General features: G+C 34.4%; 1 protein-coding gene across 1 annotated transcript; it reads left to right on the top strand.

Moving 5' to 3' along the window:
- Positions 1-339: 339 nt before the first annotated feature.
- Positions 340-22174, top strand: itgb2 (integrin, beta 2). The gene is made up of 16 exons (XM_680920.9): positions 340-401; positions 5762-5819; positions 7628-7719; positions 8735-8927; positions 9031-9201; positions 9975-10216; positions 14253-14408; positions 14962-15057; positions 15136-15225; positions 16698-16832; positions 16970-17157; positions 17671-17903; positions 18371-18587; positions 19488-19693; positions 21582-21745; positions 21838-22174. Exons 2-16 carry the CDS (start codon positions 5765-5767, stop codon positions 21904-21906), a joined length of 2307 nt encoding a protein of 768 aa, XP_686012.3. The 5' UTR covers positions 340-401; positions 5762-5764; the 3' UTR covers positions 21907-22174.
- Positions 22175-22725: the final 551 nt, after the last annotated feature.

Raw genomic sequence — 22725 nt, 5'->3', positions numbered from 1 at the left:
TTATAATTGTACAATGCGTTTTGCGTTACACAATGAAAATCTTTGCAGGGCAACACAAGGTTATCACGAAATATTGGTATAAAAGTGATGTAATGTCCCACTAGCACATTACATTTCTAAACATTACATTTCTTTGGTTTCTTTTCCAAACCAAAAAAAAAAAAGGCAATGTATTGTAAGTAGATCATGCGTTTATACAGTATAGCTATGTCGTTAATCCACCGCCCATCTTTTCCGCAGGACTTGCATCACAGTACTTCCTCTGTGTTTTCCTGTCATGCAAACGTTTGCTCACTTTCTTTCGTTTTTGAGGTAAATGTGTTTGGTTTGAGGAAACTCAAAACATCTCACAGCCGCCCATGACAGCTGTTTCTCTCTAACTGCGTTGCATTTCAACAACTGTAAGTAAGGCTTTTTTAATGTTGGATCTATGCTTGTTTTCTAGCAAAGAATGTGATGCTGTGGTTTTGACCACCAATGTTATACAGTAAGGAGATATTTATTAATTTCAACAGTCTGTAACTAACTGCACTTGCTTACACGAGTCGACTCTGGTAGACATTGAAGACCAAACATAACTAAACTATAACTTTAGACAATTTATTAAAGTCACAGTTCATATCAGAATGGAAAATGCATCATATATTCACCTTCAACGTTAAGAGCACAATTTATTTCTTCTTCTGAACATAATGGAGATGAAAAACAGAACCAAATATTTGCTGGTCTCTACATACCAGTAGTATGAAGAACTGTTGGAAATGTGACAAGATACTTGTTCCAGATGTTTCACATTAGTTTCTTTTCTATTTAACAAAATACATCCACTTGAGTTTGAAAGAATTTGAGTATAAATAAATTATGACAAACCCATTTAAAGTTGCTATCGAATGCACCGATACAATGTTTAAATTACATAGGCATAGATAAGTGCCAAAAAGTCTTATTACGAATGGCTTTACAGGTCCTGAATTGACCATAGGATAAAATGGTCAGTTTTTACCTTATTTGGATGCATTGTATAAATCAATGAGCTCTGCCTTTATGTTGCTTATATCAGTCATGAACACAAACTGTGTAATGTGCAACCCCAAGTTAGAAAAAGTTAGGATAGTGTGGAAAATGCCAAAAAAAAAAAAAAAAAAAAGTAGTCATTTCTAAATTTACTTTAGATTTTATTGCAGACAATGCAACAAACATTGCAATTTTGGTTCTTGCAACACATTTAAAAAAATACAGTGAAGCATTTACCACTTTGTAATGTCGGCATTTTTTTCACAACACTTAAAAGACTTTAAGGGACAGGTGTAATTTTGTCCCATTTTTCCTGCAAACAAGCCCTAAAGTGGGCAACAGTATGGGGTCTTCATTTGTGCTTCAAAATGCGGCATACAATCTAAATTGGAGACAGGGCGGGACTGCAGGCAGGCCAGTCAAGTACTTCAGTAGGAAAACTTATGGTTAGGGCTAAATGGAATCTGAGGACATTTTTGCTATTTCTGCGCAGAATTTTGTTAAAAATCGGTGGATTTATGCACAATTATTTTGGAAGTATCATAACTGAAACCTTAATAAATGATCCACTTTATTTGGTAAACAAAGCAAGTCTTCTATCTAATATATCTACTAAAAGAGAGAAAATATTACTTTACAAACTGTATTGTGAATAAATTATATTAACATTTTCATATTAGTCAATAATTATACTGAAATGAATTAAAAAACTGAATAAATATAAATTTACCCAAAAAAAACAAAAACAATCAATGATGGAAAAAAAATCTGCAAAATTCTGCGTGCACAGATTTCGTGTGGGCCTACTCATGGCTAATCAGTCAAGTACATGTATCCTACTTATGTCTTCCTCCGCAGTCAGGACTTTGTAATTTGTCCAGAATGTGGTTTGCGCTTCAAAATGCACCGCACATTCTCTATTGGAGACAGGTCGGGACTGCCGGCAGGCCAGTCAAGTACCTCTATTCTCTTCCTTCACAGCCAAGACTTTGTAATTTGTCCAGCATGTGGTTTGTGCTTCAAAAAGCGCCACACATTCTCTATTGAAGACAGGTCAGGACTGCAGGCAGGCCAGTCAAGTACCTGTATCCTCTTCATCCGCAGCCAGGACTTTTTAATTTGTCCAGAATGTGGTTTTGCATTGTCTTGTTGAAATATACATGGGCGTCCCTTGAAAAAAGGCAGCATGTTGTGCTCCAAAATTTCTAGAGTTATACAGTATATAATGTCCCATTCACATATATAGTTATGATTAATGCTTGGCTGAAGACAGGTCTCAATTGTCACACTGAAGCAATCATCATAGTAACAACTACTAATCACATCTAACTAGAACCGCAACACACACACAAACACACACACACACACACACACACACACAAACGCACAGAAGTACAGTAGTAGTATCAGTGCATAAAGATGTACATAAAGATAAATTATAAAGCACTGTGAGATTACGATCTGTAATGATATGATTTTCCTCCATTTTAACATACCACTACTGTCTGATGTTGCATGGATGTGATTGGCTAGCCTCTGCACTAGTATTTAAATAAAACGATCTGATTGGCTGACACCCACAATTCAGTTTATCAAACCCTTGACGTCACTCTATTTACAGTAAATGAGAAAGGCCCCGTTTACACTGAATGCGATTTAGTTTGAAAACGCATAAGTTTTGCTACGGTTACGCCAACCATTCACACTAAGCCGGAGTTTTCAAGCGCCAAAAATTGAGAGTTTTGAAATCGCTGGAGAGCCTGTTTTAATTCTAAAACGCTGCTGCTCCGTCTCAGTGTGGATGGGGGAAAACGGAGACATCTGAAAACGGAGGCGGGGCTGCCGACATTCACCTATTTGATTGGGGCTTTTCCTTAATATTGAGTAGCCTAACGTTACACACAGTTCAGTCCTGCATCCTCTCCTTGTAAGACTTCGCAAGTTTGATCGAGGCTGCAGTCCCCCCCTTCTGAGTTTAATATGGAAAACAGACTACCGAAGACAGGAGTAAATCTTCAAAGGGAACAGTGTACTTTATAACCTTGCTCACATCATCCTGACCACGTTGTTTTACTTTTTCAACAATAAAATGAAAACATGATTTAAGGAACTGCCCATTTTCATTTTAATATTAGCAACTTAATAGGCAGCAGAAATGTTGAGGCATTGTGCAGCATATATGAGCGTGATCTTCACTGTGTGGATATGTATGAAAAAATGGAGCCGATAACAACTGCCTCCTTTCAATTTCAGTGAAAATATGAAACATACCCTCTCTTTTGCTGATTATCAGTTTAAATAAACGATAATGGCCATTATAAAAGTATAACATACAATAATTTTTAACATTATAGGAAATAAAGGCAAGCGATCAGTCATTATACAGAATGTAGGCTACATGGTTACATTAATCATTAACTTATCTTTACGCTTAGCCAAAACACGTTACCTGAGAACAAGTAATAGATTCCAATGACCAAAGTCAGGAAATATGTCGTTCGACATAGACAACAAGATGAATGAAATATCACGTTTAACAAATATAGTGAGATTAGATCCAACGGGAGATGCTTGATGAGCAGACCGATTAGCACATCTCTCATCTGGGTGGATAGGCTGCAGCGCTTGCCCGAGAGTGTGCATGTGTGGTCACGTAATGTGCGTTTTCAGCGTTTTGGTGTGGACGAAGAGCTGTTCAGCAATGCTGGGTATAACGCTAGTGTGGACGCGGATCATTTTCATTTTAAAACGCCGTTTTAAAACTAAAACGCACTAGTGTAAACTGGGCCAAAGTCTAATGCTGACAGCCCACGTGTAAGTAACCTAGTTTTTACATAAGCTAAATTATCATTTTACCTGACAAAACATTTACATTTACATGTAGTCATTTAGCAGACGCTTTTATCCAAAGCGACTTACAAATGAGGAAAAGAAAGCAATTTACACAACTATAAGAGCAACAATGATTAAGTGCTGTAGGCAAGTTTTAGGTGTGTAAAGAAAGTGTAAGAAGCAAAACATTAGGTTTTTTTTTTTTGTGGTAGTTAGTGGAGGAGCAAGAGAGTAAATTGCAGATTAGTAAGGAAAGTGGAGACTAAATAGCTGAGTTTAGTCGTTTTTTGAAGACAGCGAGTGACTCTGCCGTTCTGATGCAGTTAGGGAGTTCATTCCACCAATTGGGCAGATTGAGTGTGAGAGTTCTGGAAAGTGATTTCTTGCCTCTTTGGGATGAAACCACGAGGCAATGTTCATTCACAGAACGCAAGTTTCTCGAGGGCACATAAATCTGCAGAAGTGACAGCAGATAAGAAGGAGCAAAGCCAGAAATCGCTTTGTAAGCAAACATCAGAGCTTTGAATTTGATGCGAGCAGCAACTGGCAGCCAGTGCAAACGGATGAGTATTAAACACCACTCGTGCTGCTGCGTTCTGATGCATCTGAAGGGACAGACAGAATTGTATTTAGAGTTGTATTTTGTGGGTTTAATATACACATATGCAAACATGAGCAGGAATTACTATCAACCTCCAAGTAAATAAATCATCAAGCTATTATCACCTCAACAGAGCAATGGCTGAAATTAGTATATTGCCGTTCTTTCACCCCAGAAAACTCACATGCATTAAAAAGTTACTCAGCAGTTTACATGTGTCAATGTACATGGCACATTTCACAAAATACATGTTAAATGTTCACAAAACATACAGTAAAACAGAGCCTTTGCCCCTCGAGAAGGGCACTGGATAAATTTATAACCCGTACCCAAAGCTTGTCCTGCCTGTCCTTTTTTCAAAATAAAAGTCACACATTTGTAAATATAATAAGCTGTGTTAAACCTAGAACATATTTTTATCACTGTTGTTATCTCACCAGGAAAACTTGTGGCCAATCAAATGCTGCTGAGGGCAGTGTTTTACACAACAGTCAGTGTTATGTTCTGATTCACATATTTGTCTGATTTTGTTTGCTCAAATTCATATAAATGAAAAGAAATGCAGTTTGAGGCTTGCTGTATGTCATTTCAATGTACTGGACTTTTATCATTCAAATATGCCTAGGTATATTCAGATATACTTTCTGTAGCACCTTTAAATGTGATCATCAATATTCTGTCAAGAAGTCTTACCAACAAAATAAGATATTAGACAGACTTTACAAGCTTTGCATCACAAAATGAGATATTCTTCCCCTAATCTTCTATTGGAGAAGTTATAGAACACAAAACATATTTATGAGCTTGACAATATTAAAACCATATATCCATTGTATGTAAATCCAAAAAATTTAAATTCAAAGGCGATTTAGCTTCACAATAGAAACAACTTCACACCTGCATTTATTTACATTCCTGTAAGCATTTAATATTTTGTAAATGGGCGTTACTTATACTCACTGTGTGGGAAAGCAAGCGTGTTTCACAGGGCGATACGAGGAAATCATGACGAACCAATGAATGTCATGTACGCAGATCATTTGACCGTCTATGGTAGTCACTCCTCAGTCTGAGATGTGTCACCCACAGCGTACCACATACATCTGCTAAAAACATCTTCTGATAAAGTGTGAAAAATTTTCTGTGCAACACCTTGCACAGCTGCTGCAAAACTGTGCAGGAGTAAATAAAAAAAGGTTTGTGTGCGTCATTAAATAAGATAGCACTGGTAATTTCATTTGCATTTATAACAGTCGCTTGGAAAGCTAAAATAAGGCGCTGTAATAATACAAATGAATGTTGTTTACGTTTTAGGAGATGCATCAGTCAGTGTGTCTGAAGAGTTTGCTGCTGTTGCTGGTGGGAACACAGGGTAGGTACATGACATACAGCTTGTGAAGGTTTCTTTAAAGGGGAAGTTCACTCAAAAATGAAAATACTAGCATCATTTACTTTCCTTCTCTTAAACACAAAAGATGATTGACACACAGGAAATAAAATACCATGTAAGTCAATGGCTACCATTTCCAACATTCTTCAAAATATCATCTTTTGTGTTTAAAAGGTGAAAGAAATGAGCTGAATCAACACAACTCTTGAAATTTGTTGGGGGTGGTATAACTTAATTGTTTTATGTTCAATCAACTTAAATTAGTAAAACAAATAAGTTAACTTAGGTTATTATTTTATGTTCAATCAACTTGAATTAACTTAATCTTTGTTGGGACAACATGAAGGAATTGTGTGGAACCCAGGATTTTTACAGTGGACTGCAAAAATCCTGGGTACACAATTCTTTCATCTTGTCCCAATACAAATCTATTAAGTTAACTTAATGTTTTTTTTATACAAATAAAAGTGCATGAAAAAAAAGATATCCCCCCAAAAAACCTATGAATTAAGTTGGTTTAACTCATTTTAAATAAGTAGTTTAAACAAACAGCAAAAGTCTTAAGCATACACTACAAAAAATCCTGGGTTTAACACAATTCCTTCATCTTGTCTCAATACAAATCTGTTAGGTTAACTTAATGTTAAGTTAACAAAAAAAAGTGCATGGACATAAAACAATCAAGATGCTTGAAGATGTGTTGGCTGTGTTCAAAAATCTAGTGAGGTGCCCAGATTCCATCTGCTAGTCTTCAATTGCTTTCTGCTGTTTGGGATCAAAGGTTTGAGAATGACAATAATATGAAATGCTTCTTGATCAGCAAATCAGCATATGTAACCTCAGACCACAAAACCAGTCATAAGGGTCTTTTGTTTTAAATTAAGATTTAAAGATCATTTGACAGCTAAATAACTGAATAAACTATTCATGTTTGATTTATTAGGATAGGACAATATTTAGTAGAGATAGAAATATTTGAAAATAAGGCATTTTAATATATATTAATATATGCCAAAATCTATTAACTAAGTATTAAATTAATCACCATATATATATATATATATATATATATATATATATATATATATATATATATATATATATATATATATATATATATATATATATATATATATATATATATATATATATATATATATATATATATTAAAAAAAAAAAAATATATATATATATATATATATATATATATATATATATATATATATATATATATATATATATATATATATATATATATATATATATATATATATTTCTGGAGGATTGTGTGACTTTGAAGACTATAATAATGCTGAAATTTCACCTATGCCATCACATGAATAAATACAAAAATAAAACTACATACTAAAATAATTTCAGAAAGAAAAGTGTATTTTAAAAAATATTATTTCCCAATATTTATATTTTTAGTTAACTGTGATCAAATATTATATGCCCAGCCTTGTTGAACACAACATTTTTTAAAGCATTTTTAAAACCCCAAATTTTTGAATGGTAGCATACTCTATACTTACTAATATTTTCTTTAGGATGTGAAAATGGTATTTTACAAAACTAGATACATACATATTGCCTAATATTTGGAAAAGTCTTTCAATAAATTGCAATAAAAAGCCATGTAGATGGCACACTAGGTTTTGGAACAAAATCAAATTTATGTGTGTCTTTTAACTACACTAATGAAAACAAAGCAAATATCTAGATGCTAAATCATGCAAATAAAGCAGGCTGTTTCAAAGTGTAATTAACGTTCGAACTATTCTTGAAGTCTACACACAGGAGCAATGCTTAAAAGCTTCAGTAAACACATGTGGAGACTGCATCAAGTCTGGACCTGGCTGTGCATGGTGTAAAGAGTTGGTAAGTACAGTTAATGGTTCTATTTTTAATACTGCTGAAATGCATTTTCATTGGTGAATCTGCCCTCATAAAATGACTGACTGTTTAATGACAGTTTAAATTTATGAATATATTTAATGCTGATTTATTATATAGCATGATGTCTAGCCACTTTACAGCTTACTGTCCAAATATAATGCATTAAGATGATACATAAAGTGGGCAGTTTGTTATTGCATTCACCTAGTACCTAGTTGGACCCCCTTTTGCCTTCAGAACTGTCTTAATCCTCATGCAGTTGCTTCTGATTTATTGGCTGCACATGCATGATGCGAATCCCATTCCACCACAACCCAAAGGTGCTCTATTGGATTGAGGATCTGGTGACTGTGGAGACCATTTGAGTAAAGTGAACTCATTGTTATGTTCAAAAAAACAGTCTGAGATGATTCATACTTTATGACATGGCACGTTATCTTGCTGGGAGTAGTCATCAGATGATGGGTACACTGTGGTCATAAAGGGATGGACATGGTCAACAACAATACAGTGACACAATGCTCAAATGGTACTAATGGGCCCAATGTGTGCTAAGAAAATCCCCCACATCATTACACAGCCATAACCAGCCTGATCCGGTGATAGAAGGCAGGATGGATCCATGCTTTCATGTTGTTGACGCCCAATTCTGATAAGAAATTTGTATTAATGAGCAGTAGGACAGGTGTCCCTAATAAAGTGGCCGGTGAGTGTATTTAGAATGAGCTGAAACAACAACTCTTGATATTATTTGGGACAACTTAATTGTTTTATAGGTTGTTGCTAGATCGGATATGGTTGCTGAAAATTTAACAATTATATATATTTTTTATTAAATTTCCCATTTATTGTATTTTATTAACCTTTACCCCCACCCCAACCCTAAACCCAACTATCACAGTAATGTAAAAACAGTAGCTGCATTTAAATGAGCTGAAAATATAATGACTGGCTGGCATGTCACTCCCTTCTACTTTCTGCGTTTTTCAAACCACAGAATTTCACCAAGACTGGAGAGCAGGAAGCAGCACGTTGTGACACTGTCAAGTTGCTTTTAGACAGAGGATGTAGCAAAGAGAACATCATAAATCCTCAAAACATTTTTCAAAATGTTGTGAACAAAGCTCTGGTTGCTGGTAAAGACCCAGTGCAAATCCAACCCCAAGAAATACAACTCAATCTTAGACCAGGTATTTTATATCCATATAAATCAACAATATCTCAAACAAACCAGTGGCCTTTACAATATACTGTATGTTTGGACATGGTAATGACTGCTTTTTTTTCTCTCAGGGATGCCCCAAACTTTTCAACTACGTTTTAAAAGGGCAGAAGGTTATCCTGTAGATCTTTACTACCTGATGGATCTGTCATACTCTATGAAAGACGATTTGGCGAATGTAAAAAACCTGGGAAATGATATACTTGAAAAGCTCAATAGAATCACTGGCAATGCCAGAATAGGTAAGAGCATATGCATATATTGGTAACACTTTACTTAAAAAAGATGACAATGTTTGAGATGTGTTTGTTATGACAATTTGATAAACAAATACATTATAACTGACATTTCCAAGACAACAATCTATCAGTGTCTTTGTCATGACAACTTGCATTACCAAGTCAACATAACTTGTCATATATTAGTCTTGTCATACGGCCATTATAATTGTCATTAATATTTTTCTGTTGAAATATTTCAGTGGATTTTTTTTGCTTGCCATTACATTCAAAATTAAAAGTGTCAATACTCTGTCAAATAATTTTATAACATTGTTATTAATATCTAATGACATTTAATTACATTTGAATGACAAATTCAATTTGTACCACTGTAGTTAATTGCAGTTTCAAAATTAATGACAATTCTAATGGCCTCATGACAATTTAAATTACAGTATGACAGATTTACGACAAGTTTTGTTGTCTTGGTAATGTCAAGTTGTCATGACAAAGACAGGTTGTGATGTGTTTGGTTATGTCAAGTTGTCATAACAAGAACATTTGATTCTTACCTTTACATTTAAAATGACATAACTAAGCAAACGACACCTAATGACAGCTGTCATAAGCATGCATGGAATGTCCTTCATATTCATGATGTGATATAAAGGTTTCATGACAGTCTTATGAACACCCCCTTTAAGTAAAGTGCTCCCAATATATTATATTGCACATTTTGGAGTTGCACTTTGAAAAGTTGCAATGGCTTCATTAACCAACCTTTCCTAATACAGGATTCGGTTCGTTTGTTGACAAAACACTTCTTCCATACACCGACACCAATGAAGCCAAACTTAAACACCCCTGCTCGGATAAAAATGAACCATGTCAGCCAGCATTTGGCTTTCAGCACGTGCTTCCACTCACAGCAAATGGGAACGACTTCAAAGAATTGGTAAAGCAGCAGCATATATCTGGAAACCTGGACCCTCCAGAGGGAAGCCTGGATGCCATCATGCAAGCTGCCGTCTGCCTGGTGAGACACATTTTTGACAGACATTTTAACAGGTTACATTATCCATATTATGTGCTTAAGAGTTGTTTATAAATCATGTAAACAATGTTTTTGTGCTTCGTTGTACACAATGCAAAGAAACAATAGTTTACAGTGGGGGAAGTAAGTATTGAAAATGTCACCATTTTTCTCAGAAAACATTTTTAAAGGTGCTGTTGACTTGAAATTTTCACTGGATGTTTGTAACTGCCATAGAAATCCATTAATGCAAAGAAAACAAAACTAATCAGTCAGGCCCAGCTCCAGCTTGGAGCTTTAGGGTGGGCTAAGTGACATTTCGGGTGGGCCAAAAAAAAAAAAAAAAAAAAACATTTAATTTAAAGACAACAATTATTTTAAAGGTAATAAAAAAATGTATAGCATTTAAAAAATATATATATTTATCTTTTTTTAAATGTTCTCTGTCATTTTAATTAAAGCTAATTGCTTGCTTAAGTGATGTTTGCCAAGTTTTGCAAGAAAATTCCAGAAAAACATGTTGCTCTCTATGAACTTTATGGGTGATTCTATAGTTGCAGGTACATTTAGTGACCAAAGCCATCCTTTTTTCAGCTTTAAAATTGTTACATGCTACATTTTCTGATTATTTATAAAATATGTTCATCATTTTCAAAGATTATATTACAAAAAAATCATGATTTCTTGATGTCCGAATTAGTCAGTGTATTCTTTCATCATGTATCATTGTGCAATCAAAAATATTTTAATTTGCTTTCCTTTAAGAAGAATTCACAATATTTTAATGTTAAATGTTTAAACTGTAAACTGTCAATACTATTACCACAATTACAAAAGGAAAACAGAATATTTCATTAATCACATACTGGACAATTTAAAAATATTTTAATACTGACTTCATTAGTGTCCTGTGATATTAGCTTTGTTACTGTCAATTCAGTTCCAATTTAGTAACTACCCATTAGGATTTTTCTTGCTATGATTAATTGTTATTTCTACATGTTACTAAATTAATCCTTAAAAGAGTTAACAAACAATATATAAAAAAGGTTTTATTCCCTAAAATGTAAACATTTAATCATTTATGGTTGACAAAAGAATTATAAAAATTAAATATGCTTTCTATAAGTTACTGGAAATATTTGCTGTTTTTTAAGAGTTTATTCATTAACTTTTTTAAATGTAAAATATACATGCAATAGCATCACCCATTTTGCTTTTAATGCATATAATAATCTTTACAATAACTGTAGTGTTGTCACTATGCTGGAATTTACAAATTTAAGATGATACCTTTAAAAAATATCAACATTTGATAATATTTCCTATATTTTGTGATTTAAAAAAATCTTAATATTATTATTAATTATTATTGAATGCACCAGAGCCAACATTGGTGTTTTTTAACTAACATAAACAAATTTTTTAATAGCAGATCTTTGCATATTAGCCTACTTGTTAGTGCTAGATAGCTAATACATGACCATTTATAGCATGTCAAAGACATTTTTTTAGCATTTATTTAGCATATTACATGTTTTAATCGACACACACATAACGTTTCACGTGCTTTATCATAGCGCTTTGTGTCTGTGCGTCGACCTGCTGCCTGAAACATCTTGAATTCTAAATATTTATTACATTCAATATTGAATTCTGAATTTTGAATATTGTATTGCACTATTGCTAAGAACAACAGTGAACAATAACAGTTTAAAATATCTTGTGTATGTTTTTGACGTTTTCCCTTATTAGTTTAAAAAGTCCAATAACAGAGGAGATCACATGATTATTTGAGAGATTCAAAAGGATAAAGGACAACATGTCAATCCACAGCACATTACATGGCTTTCGTATTAAATTAATCTCGATATTGTTTATACAGATGAGGGACATGCAGCAGCGCGCCTCAAGAGAATAGAGCGCATTTAAAGAGAGCAAAGCGAAAACAAGATTATTTGTGGATATGTATTAAAATATTAATATTTTTGACACAAAGTGCAACAAAGTGCTTTGCACTCGTGTTTGAATTTTGTATGTTGCACTTTGCACGAACTTCACTAGTGAAACTGCCTGTGATTTGTCTGTTTCTGTGCATCATTCACAGATAGTGAACTTAATATTCGCTCTTTCCATGAGAAAAATGCTATAATGTTTAAGCGAACCCAATACATCTCCCGATTATCCCACTCAGTGCTGCTGAACTGTTTGTATTCATTAAGACTTTATTGTATGAATTAGGCTACGACTGAATTAAATGATATTAAAGGGAAAAGTGTTTGGTGATGCGTATAGAAACCTGCACTCTTTGCTGAATTAGTTTCTCTTTCATCTTTTGCAGCCTGAATGATTTAAAACTATTAAAACAGAATACTTTAAGATTTTAAATAAGTTTGGCTTGACAAAACATGTTTTTTTTAAGCTCACAGTCACATCTTATGCTGCTTTCTTAGTTATGAAACGCATCGAAAAAAAAATTTATTATCTGATGTAGGGCCTGGGTGGGCCAAGCTTCTGATTGGGTGGGAGACGGGCTTGTAATTAGTTAACAAATTAAGTTATGTGTAATAAAATGAAATGACACAGGGAAGAAGTATTGAACACATGAAGAAAGGGATGTACAGAAAGGCAGTGAAAGCCTAGACAGCAGCTGAAATCTCTCAGTTGTTATTGAGCAACCCTTTGCCGTTTTCAGTATAAATTAATATTATCTACATAAGCCCCTTTCACACATACAGACCTTTCCGGAAAATTACCGGCAATTTTCCGGAAAGGTTGTATGTGTGAACAGGCCCTTTTTGAAAATACCGGTAAATTCGTTCTGGCTATTTTCCGGAAAGAGAAGTTGTAACATTACCGGTAATTTGCCGGAATGCTGCGCTGTGTGAATGCAGAAGGAAGATTGCCGGAAAGAGCGTGTCCATGTCTAGAACGTGCTGATGTGAGACACCTGCTTTAGTCAATCAGAACAGTCAGATGCAATTACGTGCGCGCGGTTTATGAGAATAAAAGCCTTTGAATATTTTTCCAGACATCTGTAGTTGCTAGATGTTAGTCAGATAACGTTTCTATGTTCCTTCTTAATGCTAACTGTGTAAATAATTATCAATAAAATGTTTATGATAATCCGTTGTTTGTTTACCTTCAAGCTTTGCGTGTGCCCGTGAGCGCTCATAGCGCCTGCACACACACATATCATGAACATCTCGACATGTGAAAGTGATCCTCTATATGTTTTCATTGGAGTTGTACTCAATACTGATCCATCCAAAGAGTTTGTGATGTAGTCAAATGTTTACAAACACAAGTGCAGCCGTTTAGAGGTCATTTCTGGTTAATGATGTCAGAATTTACCGGCATTTTGCGATGGATTTGTGAATGCTCTTTCCGGAAAAATTCCGTAACGTCCTCGCCTGTGTGAACAGCGCTTTTTTAAATTTACCGGTAAAGTCGTTCCGGAAATTTTCCGGATATTTACCAGTATCACTGTGTGAAAGGGGCTAATGATCCAAAACACAGCCAAGGTAACTCTCAAATGAAATGAATCTTAGAGAAAGAAACCCAATCTGTAGAATGGCCTAGCTAATCACCTGACTTGAATTCAATAGAGAATATAAAATAAAGATCAGATTTGATAGACAAATACTTAAACAATACTTATTTCCCCCACTGCATATTAAGCTTTTTTCATGCTTGCTGTTCTTTATAATTTAAAAGCGGTTACACACCAGAAGCGCCAATCTGCGACGCGCCGCGTTGCACCACGCAGCGCCATGCATTTTAGAATTCTAAACATAGGTTTCTATCAGGGTACACACACCAGCGCCGCAAGTTGGCGGCGCCCAGCCACGACTCAGGAAATGGTTTATATTTCTCTTGCGCCACAGAGCACCATTATTTTCATTTTAAATAGCATGCGAATGTGCATGTCTGGTGTGCGAAACTTTCAACTGTCATGCTGTGTCACCGCACTGAGCGCCGCATCCTGTGTGTGATGCCTTTAGTTAAATACAAAGCAAATTGTGTTTCTTATGAACAGAAAGAGATTGGTTGGGGAAACAGCACCCGGCTGCTGGTGTTGGCCACTGATGACGGCTTCCACATGGCAGGAGATGGAAAACTCGCTGCCATTCTGGAACCAAACAAAGAAACCTGTCAGCTGGACAAAAACAAGTACAGCAAGAGCAACATATGGGTATGATTTATGACACTTGAATAGTCATGTTATTTGAAAAGCAGAATCCAAGACAGTTATCATTGCAATTATGTGACATAGACATGGGCCTAAAATTCTGAATATAAAAATACATAGATTTTAAAAAGTATTTTATTATTTGGTCATACTTTATTTTAAATACAATTATCGCTTTTAATAAAAAAATAATTATGACTTTTTTAAATTTGTTTACATTTTTTTTTTCATTAATTTTCTTTTTCTTTTTTAACTTTTTAATACTCATTAAGGTAGTAGTTGGGCTTAAGTATTGGTTAGAATTAAGGATGCAGAATAAGATCTTACTTTGTAAGTACTAAACAGAAAATATATCCTAATAATTTGTAAAATAATAGAGAAATTTGGTACTTTTTATTGATATTTTTGTTTTAATTTGAAATAATTCATTTGGATATAAATTTTATTTTGGTACATTGTAAACATTTGTACATCTCTGTAGTTCATGTTTTTGGATTTCATCAATGTCTCGATATTGTTTTGAATATAACCTAATATATATGATTTATGTTTTCAGGACTACCCATCTGTTGGACAGGTTGCTCGCAAACTGGAGGAGCAAAACATACAACCAATTTTTGCAGTGACAAAAAAAATGGAAACTGTTTACACAGTAAGTAAAGCATTCAAGTAATTATGTATACCGTTCTTCATAGTAAATCAATAGTGTACTTGATTTGGTCTTTAACAGGAGCTGAGCAAACTAATCCCCAAATCTGCAGTCGGAGTCCTTTCTGAAGACTCCAACAATGTTGTCAACCTAATTGTGGAAGCATACAATGTAAGTGCATGTGATTTCTAACTTGCCTTTTAAAGGAACACTCCACTATTTTAGAAAATAGGCTCATTTTACAACACTCCTTTAGAGTAAAACAGTTAAGTTCAGACAATTTCTGGGTCTGGTCAGAGCACTTTCAGCTTAATTAATATAATAATAATTCCTTACATTTATATAGCGCTTTTCTGGACACTCAAAGCACATTTACACATTGGTGGATCACCTTATCCACCACCATTAATCCACCACTAAGCTTAGCTTAGCATAGATAAAACCATTAGCATCTCGTTCAAAATCTACCAAACGTTTGGATAATTTTCCTATTTAAAGCTTGACTCCTCTACAGTTACATTGTGTACTAAGACAGATGATAAATGAAAACCTGCTATTTTCCAGGCCAATATAGCTAGCAACTATACTCTCATTTTGGCAATCAAGGAATTTTGCTGCTGTAACATAGCTGCAGCATGCACAATGATATTGTGCAGCACCTAAAAATCTTTCAACCGTGAATACATTGATGTATCTAAAGATTATCTAAAGATTCAGAACAGGCACTGCATAATATCATTGCGGCAGCGATAGTACAGCAGTAAAATTCCTTGAACATTACACTGGAATTAAATTAGTTCCTATAGCCTTATTGGCCTAGAAAATTTTAACTTTCATTTTCTGCCTGTCACAATCACCAGCAATCATAACTCCATAGATCGCTGGATCTCACTCACCATAACCTATGGACTACAATTCCGCCATTTCTGGACTACATATTCATACATGCACTTCGCCCAGACACACATGCTTCCTCATCTAGACTGATTACACTCACACCACCTGAGGATTGTCAGAGACTGATTGCACACACTATTTAAGCTACACACTCACTCATTTAGTTTGCAGAGTCTTGTTATCTGCCACAGTGACATTACAACGCTTTTTCCTAGCCCTGTTTTCCCCTGTACCTATCTTAGCCTTGTTTATCCAGTTCTCCTGTTTAGATGCCTGCCTTCGGACCTCTTGCCTGTTACTTCGACTACGATTCTGGACTGTCTGCATATATCTGTTTCCACCTGTATTGACCTTTGCTTGCCTGACCACTGATTAAACCTGCATTCGGATCCAAACTCAGTTGTTTGTGTCACTCCTTGCGTAACACTACTAGTCTTAGTACACTATATAGGTACAGTACAGAAGAGTCAAGAGTCTTTAAATTTTAAAATGATCAAAACTATTAGCTCATTTTTAAAGCGAGATGCTAATGATCTAATCCGATTGATCAATGCTAAGCTAAGATAAAATTACTCTTGCAAGACCCAAGGATTGGCTGAATGGGTTCAAAAATGGTGAAACTAATGGTAAAACTCTAGGGGAGAATGTAAAATGAGCTTATTTTTTTAAAAAAGTGGAGTATTTCTTTAATAGTAAAGGGCTGAAACACAATGATTTGTTTTAATGTTCTTTTGGGGTTTGAACAGAACTTAACCTCTGAAGTGATCATGGCCCATGATGCCCTCCCGAACTTTATATCTGTGAAATATTCATCAAAATGTACCGGTGGAAAAACCTTCAGTGACAATGGGAAGTGTGATAATGTGAACATTGGACTAGAGGTGAGTAAGATTAGATGCCAGAATGCAAACTGAGATAGAAACACAATTTATGCAAATGCTGCGATGCAAACTTGGTTTATCATTTTAGCAGATTGAAACAAATGCTGACAAAGGTAATCTTACATTAATACTTTCAGGTGATTTTTGATGTGACGGTGACAGTGGATAGATGCATCAATGATCAGAGCTTCTCCATCGGGCCATTGGGCTTCAATGAAAAGCTGAAGGTGAACGTTCAGACTCTCTGCGAATGTAATTGTGGTGATCCCCCTGGAGTTCATCCTCACTGTAAAGGACAGGGTAAAGTTGTCTGCGGCAGCTGCAAGTAAGAGAAATTCATAATTTTATCAAATTTTTTATCACATTTTTCAGATATTTTCTCCTAAGGCCCTGGGTGAATCTGTCTGGGTCATATGCATAATAATAATAATAAGCTATAATAATAAATTAATAATTATATTGAACAGCAAGAAGGCTGCTGGTTTGAGTCCCGACTGGTCCGTTGGCATTTCTTTGTGGAGTTTGTATGTTCTCTCCGTGTCTGCATGAGTGGGGGTGCTCAGATTTCCCCCATAGTCCAAAGATATGCTCTTTAAGTGAACTGAATAAACTAAATTGGCCGTAGTGTATGAGTGTGTGTGTAGTAAGTGTGGGTGTTTCCCCAAAATAATAGGGCATCTGAGAGTATAACATATGCTGGAATAGTTTGGTGGTTCATTCCCCGCTGGCAACCTCTGAAATAGAGACTAAGATGTGGGAAAATTTATGAATGAATTAAAAATTGCAAAAAAAAAAAATTGAAAATAAATGAAATTAAGTAACCTTACTGTGTCCACAGGTGTAATGATGGCTTCATAGGACAGCTCTGTGAGTGCACAATAGGTAAAAAAGATGAGGCCTCATTTAAAGCCCAGTGCCGGAAAGACAATGGCACTGAATGTGAAGGCAAAGGAGACTGTGTGTGTGGACGGTGTCAGTGCCATTTAACAGAGGGTAACGGACATTTCTATGGCGAACACTGTGAATGCGACGATGAACACTGTGAAAAGTTTGACAATAAACAGTGTGCAGGTGAATTTTTAATACATTTTTTGTCTAATAAGATATTCTTTAAAATACATTTAAATGTACATTTCTTTTTCAAATATTTCTCAAATGATGTTTAACAGAGCAAGGAATTTTTCACAGTATTTCCTATAATATTTTTTCTTTTGGAGAAAGTCTTTGTATTTGTTTAGCTAGAATAAAAGCAGTTTAAAAATTTTTTTTAATCATTTTAAGCTCAAAATTATTAGCTATATATTATTAAACCATCATTTTAGATATACATGACTTGCCTAATTGCCTCTAGTATATTAATAAATATCTAATAAAATACTATTTACTGTCATCAAGGCAAAGATAAAAATAATCAGTCATTAGAAATGAGTAATTAAAACTATTATGTTTAAAAATGTGTTGAAAAATATTTGTAATAATTCAGGAGGGCTAATAATTCTGACTTCAACTGTATGTGTAAAGTGAGTATTTTTTTACAGGTCATGGCAAGTGCAAATGTGGCAAATGTGAGTGTGATGACGGCTATGAGGGAACAGCTTGTCACTGCGCTAAATCCGACAATGAATGCAAGATTGACAGCCATGTTTGTTATAACCGCGGTAAATGTGTATGTAACCAGTGCGAATGTGAAAGGGGATACAAGGGACCCTACTGCAAAACCTGTCCTACATGTCAACGTCCGTGTCAACAGTCCGGGTAAGAAAACCTTCAAAGCTGCCATCCAAAATAAATTATTCATCAAGCAAAATACACATATTTTCCATCAATGCATAATAGCTGTGAGGGGATTATTACTAATTAATCTCAATCTGTTAGCTAGTCATAAATATATAAATGATTTCCAGGCGTGTCACATCTTAAATAAAAATATACTTTAGTGTTACTAATTATACTGTATGTTCTGTACACTATAAAAAAATGTATCTGTGTTGGGACCACATGACGAAATTAAGTTAACTTAATAGTTTTTACAAAATTAAGTGGATCGAACATAAAACAATTAAGTTGTTCCCCCCAAAATCTCAAGAATTGTTTTGTTTTCAGCTTATTTTAAATAAGTAGTTTGAACAAACAGCAAACATCATTGTTTAAGTGTATGTTATCTATCGCAGAGTTTAAATGATGTGTAAATGTACATAGGAGATAAAAATTAGACAATAATGTACAATTTTGTAAATTTTATAGTCACTGTAGAACTATTTGTAGTATTTTAACAGGAGTAAAAGACTTTTTAAGAGTCTTTATGAGTTGCACTGTAAAAAAGTGATTAGCGAGTAAACCAATTGCCTTAAAAGAAACAAGCTGACTTTACAAAAATAATGTAAGTAAACCCATTGTAACTTGGAACAGTTAAGATGACTTGATTTTTAGAATTATGCTAATTAATTAAAGTGCCTTGGTTGTTTTGAAAAACTTTGTTCCTCTAGCAAGGAGTAGTTTCAATAAACATTTTTTTTTTTGAAGATTATTTCTGATGTTCATGGATTATTCTCTCATTTTGACCTTTATTGTACTGTATATACAAAAGAAATCTAAATACAATACATAAATTAAATATTACATTTTATGCTCTAAATTTGATATGTTTTTAAACAGGAGCTGTGTTGAATGTTTTGCCTTTCAAAGTGGACCGTTTGAAAAGAACTGTAGTTTAGCCTGTAAGCATCTGACGATTAAGATTGTCGATAAACTGGTAAAGAGTGATTGCAGAGTCAAAGATAAAGAGGGCTGCTGGATGGCTTTTACAATGACAGAAGAACTTGGATTTGACCTCTACTCTGTCAGTGTCCTTAAAGACAGAGGTACAGTATACAATATCTGCAATTTTACAACATGTACAAGTTACTTGGGTTCTCTCTCTTAACAATCATCCAGTGATTCCGAACACTGCTGAAACATAAATTTTGAAGAATCTCTATTTGCTTATATTGATTTTTTTGGAACACTTTACACTACATTAAGGTTGTATTAGTTAATATTATTAATGCATTTACTAACATGAACAATGAACAATACATTTATTACAGTATATGTTTATGTTTGTTAATGTTAATGAAAATGCAGTTGTTCATTGTTCATGTTAACTCACAGTGCATTAACTAATATTAACAAGCATGAATTTTAATTTAAAGGCATTAGCATATGTTAAAGTATGATTAATTATATGCTGTATAACTATTGATCATATTAAGTTTATGTTAGTAAATACATTAACCAATATTAGCTAATGAAACCTTATAGTAAATTGTGAGTTTTTATACAACAATACCATTTATAGTGACAAAATTATAAAAGCTGCAATTTTTGGAGCTTTAAAGGGGTGGTCCACAGTGTATTTTTAAGGTTAGGTTGCGTTTGTAAGATACAAGGGTGTGGTCATGTTTCATTTGTGGAAAATCAAGTTTTTTCGTATATATTACTTTTATTATATTCAGCTACTCAGCTAACATGAAAATGACTGTCATATTTCCTAGTTCCTCTGAAAGCTCGCCCTCAAGAGGCTCTGATTGGTCAGTTAACATAATGTGCTGTGATTTATGGATACTGTCAGTCAGAGTAGCTGTTAGTCATATCAGTTTGCACCTAAATCTGACAGAAAATGACACAGAGAACACAGCTGAACCACACGCCGGCTCTCTTAAAAATAAATTGTGACAAGTGTTTTTTATATATATTTGGAATATAAGCATGTGTAAGTAATATGAAGCATTCACATATCTTTTGCAAGTTGGTTATTTGAGATGTAGAATGCACGGAAAGTGGCCGCATAGAGACAATGAGAAAGACAAAGATTATGGGTGTTTACTGGGGTTTGGCAGATAAATATAAATTTGTAGCTAAATTGTTAACACTACCAAACAGCATTTCCTGTTGTTTACATCCTTGGTTTTGTCATTGCTACAACATACCTTTAACAATATAAAGTATGCATGTAACAGATCAATTTTAACAAATAAAAATACTTACAGATTGTGGCTCACAATCCACACCTTCGTCTATTATGGTTAAAGCTGTTCCTTCATTGAGGAGTTTTAGCCGAATCCAGCACTGAACTAAGAGATATTCTGGAAGCTATCCTTTGTCAAATGCTACCTATATATATTTTTTATAATTCTTTAGAACATAATAAAAATGAAACTGTAAGCACTTCTCTTTTTGTGTCGTGTCCTTTGGAAGTCCAAATAAAGAAACAGAAGAAGCTCTGTGGAAACAGCAGCGTATGGACGGCATTTTAGCTTTCTCTGCTACATTACAGCACCTCTGGCCACGCCCCTTTGCTGCTCAGGTTGTATACACATGGTGAATGTGCGTAATCTGAAGCATTTGTAATCTCAATAGCCCGGATGTATTTTTTGTATTCCCCAAACTTTTTTCACTGTAGGCTTTGCTAAGTTAACTCTGTAAAAGCCAATGTCTCCCTTTGCATTGAACTTTGAGCGTCTTACATTCAGAGATGTTGTTTATGTTCACGCAGCTACATTACACATCAACTAAAGTTTAAAATATGATATCATAGTGGACCACCCCTGTAAAGCATAAATGACAACTGTTTGCAACAACTTGAGGTTGAGTAAATACTTACAAAATTATTACTGTGATCATTAATTTTGGTTAAATATTGCTTTCTAATTTGTATCATGTTTGAAACTGTAAACGAAAAACTTTCTACCTGTACATTTCTCGTTACAGAATGTCCCGAGGGGCCAAACATTATAGCAATTGTAGGAGGATCTCTGGCTGGAGTGGCATTGATTGGTCTCCTGATGCTCCTCATCATCAAGGGTGTTTTGTATGCAAGCGACCTTAGAGAATGGAGGAGATTTGAAAAAGACAGAAAACACGAAAAGACTTCTGTAAGTTCCATTTCCTCATATATAAAAGCTATTCTGTCAAACTCATGCATGGCATTTAATTAAGCAGATGATGTTTTCCTCTTTGCAAACAGGGTACCAACCCATTATTCCAGAATGCCACAACCACTGTTCAAAACCCTACATTTTCTGGAGATTCATGAGAAAATTTTTAACAGATAAAGTATTATGCAATTTAAGATGCTTTTTAACATTTAAAGTTTGTGTGTTTGTCAAATCGTTTACATTTTAGAAGCTCTCTGTAAGTTAATACTGTATGTTTCAGAGTCCATCTATATTCAAATGTATGGAAATGATGTGATTGTTATCTAATGCCTGTGTATTGCATTTTACAGATTCTCTGTTATGAAACAAGCACATAATTAACATATGTTGGCTTTCCACATGATTAAAATAATAGACTTGAGAACTGATCATTTGCTTAGCTTTGCATGTTAACCTGGTTGTTGTTCTTTCAATGTTAATAACATCTAAATTATGTGTTCATGTGTAACTTATGCCTGTCAAGAATAAGTGTTTGTATCAACACAGGCTTATTGGCAATATGTGCCCAGGGCTACATTTTTGAGAAACGGGAAATATGTGCCTGGGGGTACATATATGACTGCATTTTGTGTGTAAAAGGAATGGCTGGTGTGACTGGTACCACGGTACACTGTAAAACCCAACAATCAACTTTATCAAATGAAATGGGTGTAGTTAACTCAGAATTTACTTAAAGTTAATTATATTCATTTTAAAAGAGTTTTGAACTCAGTGTTGAAGTTAAGCAGTTAATTAAATACCTCATTACTTTAACTTAAATGGAGTAAGTTCACAGTACTCATATAGATTAGTTTAACTCAAATGGTTTGTAGCAATCAGTTTCCTCAAACGGTTTGAGTTGCCTAACTTATTGAGTTTTACAGTTCTCAGTTGGTTTGAGTTTTCTTCATTTATTGGGTTTTATTAAGCTCAAATTG

This window comes from Danio rerio, chromosome 9 (assembly GCF_049306965.1).
Source record: "Danio rerio strain Tuebingen ecotype United States chromosome 9, GRCz12tu, whole genome shotgun sequence".
Taxonomy (NCBI): domain Eukaryota; kingdom Metazoa; phylum Chordata; class Actinopteri; order Cypriniformes; family Danionidae; genus Danio; species Danio rerio.
The sequence above is the reverse complement of the archived record's forward strand: the minus strand, read 5'-3'. Positions and strand labels throughout refer to the sequence as shown.

Bases quoted from the DNA above. Each gene is read 5' to 3' on its own strand.
- itgb2 (XM_680920.9), top strand. From the start codon at position 5,765: ATGCATCAGTCAGTGTGTCTGAAGAGTTTGCTGCTGTTGCTGGTGGGA. The intron at 15,058-15,135 runs GTAAGTAAAGCA...GGTCTTTAACAG, and splicing joins AAATGGAAACTGTTTACACA to GAGCTGAGCAAACTAATCCC. The intron at 17,904-18,370 runs GTGAATTTTTAA...ATTTTTTTACAG, and splicing joins TGACAATAAACAGTGTGCAG to GTCATGGCAAGTGCAAATGT.